General features: G+C 39.3%; 1 protein-coding gene across 5 annotated transcripts in view; it reads right to left on the bottom strand.

Moving 5' to 3' along the window:
• Klf12 (KLF transcription factor 12) overlaps window positions 1-13893 on the bottom strand; it is a 355357-nt gene that overhangs the window by 64824 nt on the left and 276640 nt on the right. For all 5 annotated transcript variants that reach the window (XM_090342036.1, XM_090342038.1, XM_090342035.1 and 2 more), the window contains one exon: window positions 421-483. In XM_090342036.1, coding sequence (XP_090198162.1) covers window positions 421-483 — 63 coding nt within the window. The remainder of the gene's footprint in view (window positions 1-420; window positions 484-13893) is intronic.

The following is a 13893-nucleotide window of genomic DNA, read 5'->3' as shown; positions in this document are numbered from 1 at the left end:
TTCAAACTAGAAAACAAAACAAAATCTAGATTTTCAAGGTGAAGGAAAATAATTATCTAACTAGTAACCACCAAAGTTAATGGACTATGAAAATTTTCATGAGAAGTTGAAATTGATACCTCAGAAAAATCTGAATTGTGGACTGTTTCACTAAAAACTGGGAAATATTCTTTAAAAGGTAAAAGTTGATAATCTTGGAAAATCAAATGTTAGAAAAAAAATGCTGCACTTACCACTTTTGGTTAAGTTTGGGCTGGAAGGGAAATCTAACACTTTTTAATCTAGAGTTTAAGGACCACTACATAGTCTAGTTAGTAGACTATGTAGAGAAAAAGGGATAATTTGGTTTGAACACGGTCCTACCAGAACTTTCAATAAGATAACAGAAGACTACACTCACAGTGTAGTTTGCATACTCACCAAGCAAACTTCTGGTTATTCATTCGATTTCCCCGGACCCTTGATACTGGCGATGGATGTACCCTGTAGGCAGAAGAGTGCAAATAGAATAAGGACTTGGGGTTGGTGTTTTTTTTTTTTTTTTTTTGCCAGTCCTTGGCTTGAGCTCAGGGCCTGAGCACTGTCCTTGGACTTTCTCAAGGCTAGAGCTCTACCACTTGAGCCTCAGCACCACTTCCAGCTTTTTTCTATGCATGTGGTACCGAGGAATCAAACCTGGGTCTTCGTGCATGCTAGGCAAGCACTCTACCACTAGGCCAAACTCCCAGCCCTGTTTTTTTTTTTTTGTTTTTGTTTTAATAAATAATAAGTTTCCTTCACTGAAAAATCTTTCAGAACTCAAATCATTTCTTAGGTAAGTAGATGCGCATTCCGGTGCCTTGCAAACCTGGAAGAGGCCTATTTCCTCTTTTACCACTCCCAAGATCACAAGGCTTTGGAAGAACCAAAAGTTTCAATGAACTGACCTCATAGCGCATTGCTACTGAAGACCCAATTGTTGCCAGAGACAAGAATGGGCAGTGTGGTGCCCGCTGTCTGTGAGTTCTCTTCATGCCTGTAGCTTAAAGGGACATCCAAGGAGAAATGGGACGACAACTCCTTCACTCGGCTTCTAGATTTAAAGCCCTAAAAGCAAGGAAACTTTGCTAGATGTCCAAGAACACAGCATGTGGGAATGGGACAGATGAGCTGGGATTTTTAGGAGAAAGGCTTTGGGGAAGGGATGCTCTTCCAGTTCAGTTTGACAAAGGCAGCGCCAGTTCAGTCAACTGAAAACTTCAGGCAGATAATGAAAAGTGAAGAACACAAGGCTCTCCAAGTTTCCAGGAGTGGAGACCTACAGGGCTGGAGCTCCAAGCTTTCAGGATATGCTAAGGTCCTTCAATCAGAGACTAACCATTAGACACCTCCACCTCTTCGTGTGTTACCAACTGGCAAAGCTTTAAGTGGCCTCATTACTGTTTCCCCATGGCTCACTTCCTGCTTCTTAGGATCTGTGAGATCTAGGTAGCTTTTTAGCTTGTGTGATCTTCACTCCTTATGCTTCAGATATTACTTTTATTTTCTTATTTCTCACTGTTATTATTAAGGTGCTGTACAGAGGAATTGCCATTTCAGGCAACGAGTACACTTTACCCATTCTTTCACTTTCCCCTCCTACACCTGCCCACATGTTGTACAGTTCATTTTCAACATAGCTTCTACTGAGTCAGATATTACTTTTATTTGCAAGAAGGACAGAGAGACAGCAGAGATTTTTAAACTGGTCAGCTGGCATTAAGGTCCAATTAGAGCAATCGGTTCCTCATTGTTGCTCAGCAAGTAAAAATCATGTCAAGACAAGGAAGACACACTAGCCACCCCAAACCCGGAGCCTGAGCTCACTCTACACTGGGAAGCACTGATTTCTTCCAGCATCTCTTATTAACCTTTCCTCATAGGCTTCTCAATGGCTGTTCCAGCTGTGCTGCTCAGCACAGATTTTCTGCCTGGCACGGGGGAGGGGGGGGAGGGTGGTAATTATGCAGAGTTGAGGGAGGCCAGACAGCCCCTCTGGTGAACGGCCTCATTCAAGGGAGACCTACTTCCTGCTGCTCTGCAGTCACAGGATCACCTGTTGGTCTTGGCAGTGGGACAAACTGGGGTCTTGCGGAAATGACAAAACTCAGCTAAAAGTGAAATGAAATCCAGCTCATGTTCTAGTATGCCAAATGGGACAGACCAGAATGGGGTAGGGTGTGTGTGGGGGGAGAATGGGGAGAGAGAGACAGACACACAGAGGAGAAGAGAAAAATGTGTGACTCACACAATAGGTAGCAAAACTAGGTTTTTCCTCTTTTTGTCTTTCTCAAATACCAGTCTTCTCAAGATGGACATATGAAACTCTAAATTGCTCCCCAGCTAAAGATGCCTCGCATAAAGGGCCGTGAAGGAAACCTTTGCTCTACTCCTCACCGAATTCCAGAGTCCTACTGATTAAATTTTTAATTCACTTCATATCCTTTAAACCATTATTCCTTCTATTGTTCCCTCTTTAGCCTCAACAAGGAAACTGTTTTTCTTGGTGTGGTCAATTTGCTTGCAGTATTGTCTGACTGGTGCTGATTCTCATACCCATATATGGTGGGTGGAGGCAACAGGCATGTTGAATCTGTACTTAATATATTCTCTAGGCCTGCATATTTTTGAGACAATTCATTGATCAGAGTGCATAATTTCTATAATGCTTTAGCAGTCTTGAGATTAGAACTTCCCATTGTGTGTGTAACCAAATAGTTGTAGGATTTCCTGAATTAAAAAGAGGAATCAAAGAATATTTTTCTTCTTCAAAAGTACACTGATAACATGTTATGCACTTCAAGACTAAACAGACCATAAAACACTTGCATCTCAACCACCACTTAAATTTTATTTCTTTAAAAAGATACTCAGTTTTTGTGAGCTTGGTTTTTAAATTCAGATGCTTTTGCTCTCATCTGCCTCCATTCCACATATAGCATCCAGGCAGGTAGCAAATTCAAAACCCCAGTAGGAGAAACCATCACTGAATCTGCATGTCATGCATTATTCATGACCTCCTGATCTCTGCACCTGCACTGAGGCAGGAAGCTTGCAGGGGATGCTCATTATTCTTCCCTGAGCCCCACACAGGCTGGATTACTGCTCTACCACTTTGTTCTGTAACTAAGGGTTTAGTCCTTTAAACCAGTTGCTGGACCTGTAACTAAGGCGTTTAGGCCCCAGAACCAACTGCTGAATATGAAAGAAAAAAGGCATCAGCGAAAACAAAGACAATCTGGTTGTTGTTCAACACACAGGATTCTCTGAAGTGATATCCTGAGACTTACATAGAAAGCTTATATCAGATGGACGTGCTCATATTTAGTGATTTATGCCAGATAAAAAGTAAATGAAGGATAGAGAAGAGGGGAAATCAAGATAAGCGGGAGGTGGGGAGGGGGGAGGGTGGGAGGGAAATGGAGACCATGTCATGAGAAAGGGTATCAATGTTTGTGAAGTTATGCACCTTCTATCTGGTGAATATAATGTAACCCTTCTATTAATCACAATAAAAATTATTAAAAAAGTAAATGAAGTGATGTCATAGAGGCCAGCTATACCAATTATTCTATTTCTATGCACTTACTCCTCTGGGACTGAGAACATGTTTATAATTGGACTCAATTCAGGGCCTTAATTTAACTTTCTGGTGAAGTATATAAGAACTTTTTATATGCCTATATATAAAAATGATTCTTCCTTCTTTGGGTACAGGCAACAAACACCTACTACTCAAAAGTTGTGACTTAACAATTAAGAAATCTCTGTTTGTTCACTGTTTTCAGTCATCTACCTAGATGGTTAGTGGCTGGGGATAGGTTGCTAAATCTGAACTTCTCAATGTAATTATAGACCACTAGTGCTTGCTGGGTAATGATATGGGGTCCAATCCCCATAAGATTTGTAGGAATCCTACACTCGAGGAAAATGGGCATGAAGCAATAAAAAATGCCAGTGATGTGACCAGCTTCTTTGGAATTGAATCCCAGACTCACTAGTTGCCAACAGAGTCACCTAGGCAAGGCCGCTAAACAGTCTTGTGCTTCATTTTCCTCAAGTAGAGGTAATATACTCATTTGCTACAAAACACCATTCCCGTTAGGGAGAGCCACAAACAGGACTATGGTGACAGTGGCTTATCATGGAGCTGAAAGGAACCAGAGCATCTGGGGATGCTGATGTTACAATCTGACTGTACTGCTGGTGGTGTAACTACACAGAACAACACCTCTGGTAAGGATGACAATGAACATTGTGGGTTGAATATTTTCTATACTATAAAGAACAATCCTTTGATTTTTAATGGTAGCATTGACATTTTATTTGGTATTATAAATATATTAGAGATGTTTGAGGTACCTAGGTTATATGTAAATACTATATACTCTTTTATGAGGGGACTTCATCATTATAGTAGCGTACACTATGAATTAAAAAACCCATTTATGTTAAAAACAGTATTATATATTACAATTACATATTACACAGGCAGCATCCTGAAGGAATCACAGGCTGACTGAGTTTCCTGACTGCATTAGTACAAAGCTTTTCTTTTGCTCACCTACCTTTTTCTATAAAGGTGTGAGCCAGAACCCTTGATGATGGATAACACAAGGATTCACTCATTTTTCCAACCCTACAACAGACTTAGGCTTCTCAATCCTATCCTTCCTTCTAAAGAAAACAAGTGGTCCTTCCTTATCTTCTCAAAGTTCAGTGTACACTTAGAATAACACACACATATTTGCCAGACACCGAAAGTATACACACCCACATATTTACCAATCCTGGGGCTTGAGATCAGGGCCTGGGCACAGAGCTTTACTGCCCAAGGATAGCTCCAAGTCAATTGGAGATAAGAGTCTCATGGACTTTTCTGCTTTTACTACCAGCCCTCGCCCTTGAAACGCAGGGCCTGAGCACTGTCCTTAGGCTTTTTCCTCAAGGCTAGTGTTTTGCCACTTGAGCCACAGCACCACTTCTGGCTTTTTTCTATGTATGTGGTACTGAGGAATCGAACTCCGGTCTTCGTGCATGCTAGGCAAGCACTCTACCACTAGGCCGAACTCCCAGCCCCCGGGCTGGCTTTTTAAAGCCTCAGTCCTCGGATCTCAGTCTTCTGAATAGCTAGGATTACAGAAGTGAGCTACCACCACCAGCTATATATTCCTTAAAAATGTGTTTTTAAAATCTTATGTTTTCATCCCTCTTAGAATTCTTCTCTCATGAAAAGGCACCGATGTTATTTTTAGAATAGTCTGAACTTGGAGACTTAATGTTGTGATCACTGCTTTTACTATTTACTCTTACTCTTATTTGAATGCCATAGAATTTAGAGAATAGGGTAAATGTGTTAAAAAATACTTTAAAGGGAGCAATAATGTTTCTACTACACATGCACACAGATGAAAGGAAACATTCCGTGCACAATTATTGCCTACGAATGAACCCCAGCCCCACCTATTACCATCTCACTTGTTCTCTGTGGGGCAGTGTTGGATGCTCTTCTTCCTCCTTTCTCACCTGGCTGTGTGATGCCTACCTCTAGAGGTCATTTCTAGGCTTCAGGTCTAGGAAATATGGTTGTAGTTCTACCATGATGTAGGAAGTTAGTACGTGGTAGATGAAGATTATACATGTTAGTATGATTACTTTGTTTAGTCTGTCTCACAACTTCACAGTAAGCTTCAAGACTAAGTTAGCTTTTCTCCTTTTGCTCCCTATCAAGACTCCTTTACCTGGCAGAACATTCTTGTAGAATTATCCCTATTTTCCTACTCACTATAATGTCTAGAATGAATAGGAAAAGCCATGTATCAGTTATCATGCAGCCTCAGGACTTAGCATAATGCACAGTACACAACTGGCACATAATAATCATTTATTAAGCAGATATAAAGTACAGAAAAAAATAAAAAGTTTTTGATTGATGAGAGCTTCTTCACTAAATCACTTACTGAGCCACCTGTAGAGAAGCTTGATCGTCAGTAATTACTTATTTATAATAATTCAACTTAACAAACTTGGCTCAACGATCACCATGCTTTCTGAAGACTAAGTCAAGGTCCTTATCAGCAACTCAGAGCTACTTAAGAGAAACAGGAAGCAATCATCATAAGCATGGGGAGGAAAATATGGATTTTTTAAATTTCCTGGGAAAACTGCGGAGGGGGGTACAATTTATATGAACCATGAACTACTAGAGATTTCAAGGAGAGAGCTTAGTACATGGAGAATAAGTTCAATTTTGAGACAGAATGAAAATTGATGGGAAACACTTGAGAAGAGGTATTAAATCAGTCATCTAATCAAGAAAGTGAACCAAATGTGTGTGGGGGGAGGGTAATTAATTCAATATGGCTAGAAGACAATGTTCTGAGAAATATTTGTGGAGGTGAAGTTGAATGTTAAAACAGAAGGAGAATACATAGTAATCCAATACTTGTCTTTGGAGTTATGACTTTAGGAGGGGAGCTCTGTCACTTATGGCTGTACATGCATACATACATACATACATAAAAGATACTTTAATACCTGAGTATTTGCTTATCATGGATAAGAAACAGCTTAATCTGGGATAGAAAGAAGAGTTATTTCTGGGGTTTCATGAAGGGATGGTTGGGAGGAGGTCCTAAAATGGTGGACTTTGGTTTATCATGGACAGTGAAGCCAGTTACTAAGAGGTTGAGATATTTGGGAAATTCCAAGCATAGAAAGCTCAATCCACAAAATCTGCACACAGCTTGCCCAGTGGGAACGCTTCTATGCGTCATGTGCTACTTGTGCAGTGGATTCTACCTGGGATATAAGTGACCTCTATCTGGCCAGGTGAGCCTTGTAAAACCCAAGATAAAGTACTATCCTTCTGCCCTGCATCAGAGCAGAAGAATGGGTCTGTTACTATTTGATCTCTACAAGAAAGAGTAGTCAACAAATGGGTACTGTGGTAAAGCTGGTAAAAACAGACATACGGTCTGTAGTTTACGTACATGTTGAACCATCAATAATTTCTTGCTTTGAGTAACTCACCTGAGAGTTTATGTGAATTATCTGTAGTATTTTTGCAACTTACAAATTCTAAAGTTATTTCAAAATTTAATTATATATATGTGTGTATATATACATATATACACACATATATATATGTATATATACACACACACACACACATATATATATATATATATATATATATATATATCCTCCCCAGTGCCATTTCTTCCCTGGGGTAAGGCCATATTTAATAAAAGCCTTTTGGGAACTACTACTTGCCTGTTTTACTTAGTAATGTGTTTTGTGATCATCAATATATTGGTGTGCATTCTCTCTCTCTCTTTTTTTAAATAAATGACATTATCAGCTCTTGTACTTGTACTTCCCCTGTTTTGGCGGATGCTTGGTTCAGAATCATTGGATCAGAGGCAGGTTGAAAAGTAGTAGAAAGCTAGCTGGGGGTGGTGGCTCACGCCTATAATCCTAGCTAATCAGGAGGCTGAGATCTGAGGATCAAGGTTCAAAGTCAGCCCGGGCACAAAAGAACCTGAGACTCTTATCTCCAATTAACCCCTAGAAAACAGGAAGTGAGGCTTGGCTCAAGGGTAGAGTGGTATCCTTGAGCTGAAGAGCTCAGGGAGAGTGCTCAGGGACAGTGCCCAGGCCCAGGGGTAGGGCAGTAGTCTTGAGCTGAAGAGCTCAAGGACAGTGCCCAGACCGAGTTCCAGCTCCATGCCCCCCCACCACACAAAAAGTAGTAGAAAGCATGGAGTAAGAGTAAAAAATGAAGAAGACCATAAACCACTAATAAAAATGATACTGTAAGATTTGGGGGAAGGGAATTTACATTTTATCTACAGAGCAATACAACCTATATTATGGAAAAGATATTTATGCTAGCAATGGAGATCTCAAATTCCTATTTTGATCTGAGATAAACTGATAACCACTTACATTTTTCCACTTTACTTTGTGAGTGTATAAAGTCAGATACAGTACTCTTCAGTGTTCCGTGTAGGTGCACTAAGACTTTAGTGTTCTTTCATGTGAATTGAAATACTTTGATTTAGTCATTCAAGTAGCACTGAAAGACATTCTGATCGGTAATTACTCTACTAGTGTCCTTGCTTACCAATTTTTATTTAGTGAGGTCTATTGTAAGTAACAAGTAGTAAAAGAATTACTTCAAAGCCCTTTGCTTATTTTAGCTCATTGACCCCCCCCCCAGTTTTCATTAGCATCAATTAATTATGAGGTGGTCTCATTTTACATATCCTTAAGTACCTCAATCAGATTCATTCTCTTTGTCTCCCCCATCCCACCGATTGCATTAATTTTGATATCCCTTTTCACACAGAGTACTTTGGCATATTTTTAACTCCAACTTCCTCTCAAGAAGTGGCTGATAGCACCATTTACCCTTGGAGTAGTTTACAAATGTTTACATTATTTGGTTCACAGGCATAATGAAAATGGTATCAACTACCTTCTTCAGATAAGTCATCTCTAAGGGAGAAAAATATAGTTTATAGTGTGCTTTCAATACGATCCCAACTGCTAGCAAACTCCAAGCTTATTATATTAAACATAATCCTTATTTCCTGTGTTTAAAAGGAAGGAACTTAGGTCTCTTCCTTTCTGTGTGTGTGTGTGTGCGTGTAAATTCTGGCTTGCTTCTCTTTGTAGTAGACACCAAATAAACACAAGGAACAAGATCCAGAAAGTGTCTGCCTTGCTCTCTGCACTATCAGCAGCTGAAGATAATGATGCTGCCCGTGCTGACATCCAAGGAAACTGGAGAACTAAAGGCAAAGGCTGCCAACGCCTCACCTGCTGGCTTCTATGGACAAATCTTATTTCAGAACTTGGCGCATGAAGGTAAGAACTGCCAAGCTCAAGGTGCTGGTGGAAGTCAGCCAGGAAACTGTGGAAGTACCACAGAGCAGCCCTCCAAGAAGACTAGGGGAAACCATCAAACTCACTACATAACGCCTTTCCAAGACACATCAAGACTCCCATGATTCCCATGAGTTTTATCTCCAATAAACTTCTCAGAAAAAGCTGGACATCATGCGGTGGCTCACACTGTAGAGTACAAAGAGTTCCAGGGGCAGTTCTTAGGTTCAAGCTCAGGACAGGCAAAAAAAAAAAAAAAGGAATAAAATGAAGTTATATAGTTAGTGAGAGAAACTAGATTTATACTCTCATCTAATGTGGATGTTCCACCTGTATTCTCGCCAGGGTAACAGAACATAAAATGCTTGGTCTGGCTCAACTCAACCCAAATTCACTTTCTGACTGTCATTTTCTTTCTCTCTCTTGTTCTTTGTATCATTCAAGGGGACAATGAAGAGAAAAACTGAGTGTCTGAGGAAAAGAATAAATCTACCTACATCTCAAATGCATGCGTAGGCAGAGAAATTTTTAGAAAACACAAAACAGTTCAAGGACATAAAGTGATCATGAGGTACAATTCTGTGAGAAGCCAGTATGTCCTGGACACATAAAACCCCTCATTTTCTTTTCTCAAACGTACATTATATTTCCTTTATGAAGATGTCGGCTTTCTTTCTAATTTTTTTGTCAGTCCTTGGGCTTGAACTCAGGGCCCGGGACTGTCCTTGGGCTTTGTCAAGGCTAGTGTTCTATCACTTGAGCCACAGCACCACTTCTGCTTTTTCTATGTATGTGGTACCAAGGAATTGAACCACAGGCTCCTGCATGCTCAGCAAGCACTCTACCACTAAGCCATACTCCCAGCCCTGCTTTCTAATTTTTTTCCTTAATTTAATTTTCTTGTCAGGGTGCTGTACAGAGTGATTACAGTTACATATGCCAGGTAGTGAGTACATTACTTCTTGAACACTGATGCCCCATGCTTTCTAATTTTTAAGGGATTTCTGAAAATTTAAGTATATGCTATCTTATTTTGCGTGTTTCTGAACACTTCAATCATATGTTAAATTCCACATTAAGTAAATAGACTAAAAGGGAACTTTTTAACTTATTTTTTTTCTTATCCTGTATGAAACCTATACTTACATATTCTAATTATGATCTAAATGGAATTTCTTCCTAGTGAAAATTGCCTCTGTCATGCTTTCTAGTCTGTTGGAAGCATCTAAGTCTCAGCAAGGAGACTTATGAATTTGTGCTAAAGGAAAAGTTTCATATTTTGTACTTTTCAGCGGTCTGTTGCTGCTTCATATGTAGCAACAAACTGTTGCTACAAACAGGATTGTTGTAAAAGTCTATAATTTACTATTACTTTATTTTTTTAATTTTTTACATAAAGTTACAATCTTCCGCAAAGAACTAACTGACATTTTATAATTTCAGTGCATTTTTTTACATTACCTTTGAATTTTTTTTCCTGCCACAGATGTCATTCTAGATAAGTTGTCAAACCAAAAGACTTGCCTTCTTCTAGCAGTATTTTACGGGTATTATTTTAGTGGCAAACCTTAGGGTATGCATTTTGGATATCTAGAGATGACATTAGAATCCTGCCTGAATTCAGTACACAGAACTTTAGCCCAGGCCTCTCTATGTATTCACATTGATGAACCTTTAATTCAACTGCTGTTGATACATTATTTTCATTGTATGTTGATTTTGTTTGCTTGGCTGTATCTTGATCTGTGTGAGATTCATCTAAGTGTCAAATATGCGAAGCTTAATTAAGCTGTGCACTTAGGATTTGTATGCTAAGCAACGGAACTGTATCTCAATAACAAAATGACAGTGCAGGAGCTTGAAACATAGCTAATAGAAATTTTGATCTCTAAGTTAGGAATAATTTCTAACCAACACGCATTATTAATCATCATTAAAAATATTAGAAAACAGGAATGCAGTTGCTTTGCTGCACATTACCATGCTGCATCCCTGAATGCCAGTGACTGCCAGACATTTGCTGTGGGCATATGCTGAACTTGCACGCCTCCCTCTGCCTCACATTTAATCGAGTCTGGCACACATGTACTCAAGGAAAGGACTCAGCTGTGCCCTTTGATGTGAGTGGACATGTGCATACATGAATTTGAAAATTACTAGTTGAAAGTGACAGCCTTTCTAACCAGTAGCATATAATAAAAAGAGAAATGAAGGAAGCAACAAGGGACACTGGCTGAGCTTTTAGGCACTGTCTAAATTCCTGCCTTCACCGCTGCCAGAACCTCATTTATAGAAATTTTTAATATATGAGCCAGATTAGTAGAGATTGTTATGTTCTGCTCTCCAATAAAATAATCAATGAATACAATTGAACATATTTATTGGCTCCAATTTATATAAATGTTGGTAGTCTACTTATATGTGATTATTCCCATAAGTGTCATTTTAATTAGAATTCTTTGAGATGAATCTTAAGCATTTCTGTAAGATCTGTCTTTAGGTATTTTTCATTTGTTTGTTGTGGGTAGGTACTGGGGTATAACTCAGAGCTTCAGGCTCTTATTTTCCATTCAAGGCCCAAGCCCACCACTTGGTTGGTCCTGGCCAGGGTGCTGTCCCTGAGTTCTTTCCCTCAAGTCTAGCACTCGACTACTTTTAGCCACAGCACCATTTCCAGTTTTCTGGTGGTTAACTGAAGATAAGAGTCTCATGGACTTTCCTGGACAGGTTGGCTTTGAACTGTGATCCTCAGATCTCAGCCTCTTAAGTAGCTAGAATTACAGGGTTGAACCATTGGTGCCCAGCTTAGGTTAAATCTTTTAGCCAAAAGGATTAGCTTTTTGTATAAAACTTTGTGTGCATGGAAAAGCTTTTGTTTGTTAGAAAAGATAGAGCTCAAGGATTCATTATATTTACTAGGTAATTCAAGTTCAACATTTATAGTAGACTTCAAGATAGTAAGAGTTGACTTAAAAAATGTCCTGATGAAGTAAAAAAAAAATCCAAAAACTTTTAAGTCTTGCTATGAGGCTACTATTTCCCTTTCTTTTCTCCAACTCTCCTCCTCCCTTTCTCCCTCCCCTCCCCTCCCCTCTCCTCTATCTTTTGGTGCTGGGGATTGAACCCAGGCTCATACATACTTACCACAAAATAATGAGGCACATCATCATCCCTTTATTCTAAACTTTTATCACCTTCTGGGACCTTCTTGTTTCTTTAAAAACTATTTACAGTACACAAGGGCTATGAGGGCATATTTCCACTGATCTACCCCTAATGTATTGTATGCCTTTCTAACTAGCCCATGAAATGAGGAAACTATTATATAAATCATCTAATTAGATTGCTTGTGTGCTTTGTTCTGCATGAGATGTTGCCACCTCAGGCTCCCCCTAAAGAGGATCACACATTCTTGTACCCTTGTCACCTGGACAGAGACAGTCTGTTACTGCTATGCTTTGTTCCTGCTTAGTTTTAAAATTTTACAAGTACAGATTCATTAAAATGCAAGTGCTGCTGTTGACCAACATTGACTAAGATATTTAACATAATCTTGAATCTCATTTTTCCTCATGGTAAAGAAGGGAACCAACAAAGACCTTACATACTGCCTGCGGTCTACTGCAGGCACATGCACTGTAACACCTGAAATTATTATAACCCATAAACTAGAACTTACTGCTTATTTTCTTTGACTGTAGGGGACAAATATGAAGCTGTTCTTAGCAAAGTGATATGATAGTGGCTCTGGACCCATCAGTAATGTTTACTTGCAACTTTGGTTTAATTATCCTCACGCAATGCAGTGTGAACTACAACTATGTACTACTTGGGTATGTCACAAGCACAGAAATCTGGAAAGCACTTAAATAAGAGACTTTCATTTCTCCAAATAATAGGAGACAGGAAGGTTAGAGAGCTATATGTAATAACTGGGGAGACAAATGTAATGATTTTTATAAAGAAAAGCATCATTTTCTCATCAGGATGAACCAATACCCAAACTAAACTTTGGTTTTACAGTTTACAAATATTTGTTCATGTTTGAAGTAAAAAGATCAAAGAAAGGAAGTATAGTTTCAAAGTTCATGTGGGTAAAATAAAAACAAAGATAACGTCCCCTAGAACAAAAATTAAACAGAGAAGAGGAGATAAAAATGGCTCTGGAAGCTGGAGGCTCATGCCTATAATCCTAGCTATTCAGGAGGCTGAGATCTGAGGATCAAGGTTCAAAGCCAGCCCTTGCACAAAAGGACCTGATACTTCAATTAATCTCTAGAAAGAAAATGGGAAGTGGAGCTTGGCTCAAGTGTAGGGTGGTAGCCTTGAGCTGAGAGCTCAGGGGCAGTACCCAGACCGAGTTTAAGCCCCTATGACCCAGCAATTCCACTCCCTGGCAATTATCCACTCGTCCAGAAACAAGGACATACTAAAACCACTAGCATAACGATGTTCAATGCTGCACTATTTACCATAGCAAAGATATGGAATCAGCCTAGATGTCCCTCAGTTGATGAGTGGATCAACAAGATGTGGTATTTGTACACAATGGAATTCTATGCTGCTGTCAGAAAGAATGACATTGCCCCATTTGTAAGGAAATGGAAAGACTTAGAAAAAATTCATAGTAAGTGAAGTAAGCCAGACTCAAAGGAACATAGGCTCAATGGTTTCCCTCACTTGTCATAACCAGTAGAAACCTTGGGCTCTCATGGCAGAGATTCACAATAGAACAAAATCTAGATACATAATGCCATATAGTATGATGCTAAATGAAAGGACCTCCAGGATATAGAAACAAAAGCCATATGATGAGTGATTGTAGTCCTTAATGTACTATGTTATCTCTCATCTCTTTTGCTGTCCCTTGGTTATCTCATATTGTTACAGTATCTCACCTTGTTATCTGATATACTGTATATATGCGTTTTTGGTTATTTGAAATCGGACAGGGAAGGGGGGAAAACAAAATGAGGAGCGGGG

Source organism: Megascapheus bottae, chromosome 11 (genome assembly GCF_031878675.1).
Source record: "Megascapheus bottae isolate mThoBot1 chromosome 11, mThoBot2.hap1, whole genome shotgun sequence".
NCBI lineage: Eukaryota > Metazoa > Chordata > Mammalia > Rodentia > Geomyidae > Megascapheus > Megascapheus bottae.
The sequence above is the reverse complement of the archived record's forward strand: the minus strand, read 5'-3'. Positions and strand labels throughout refer to the sequence as shown.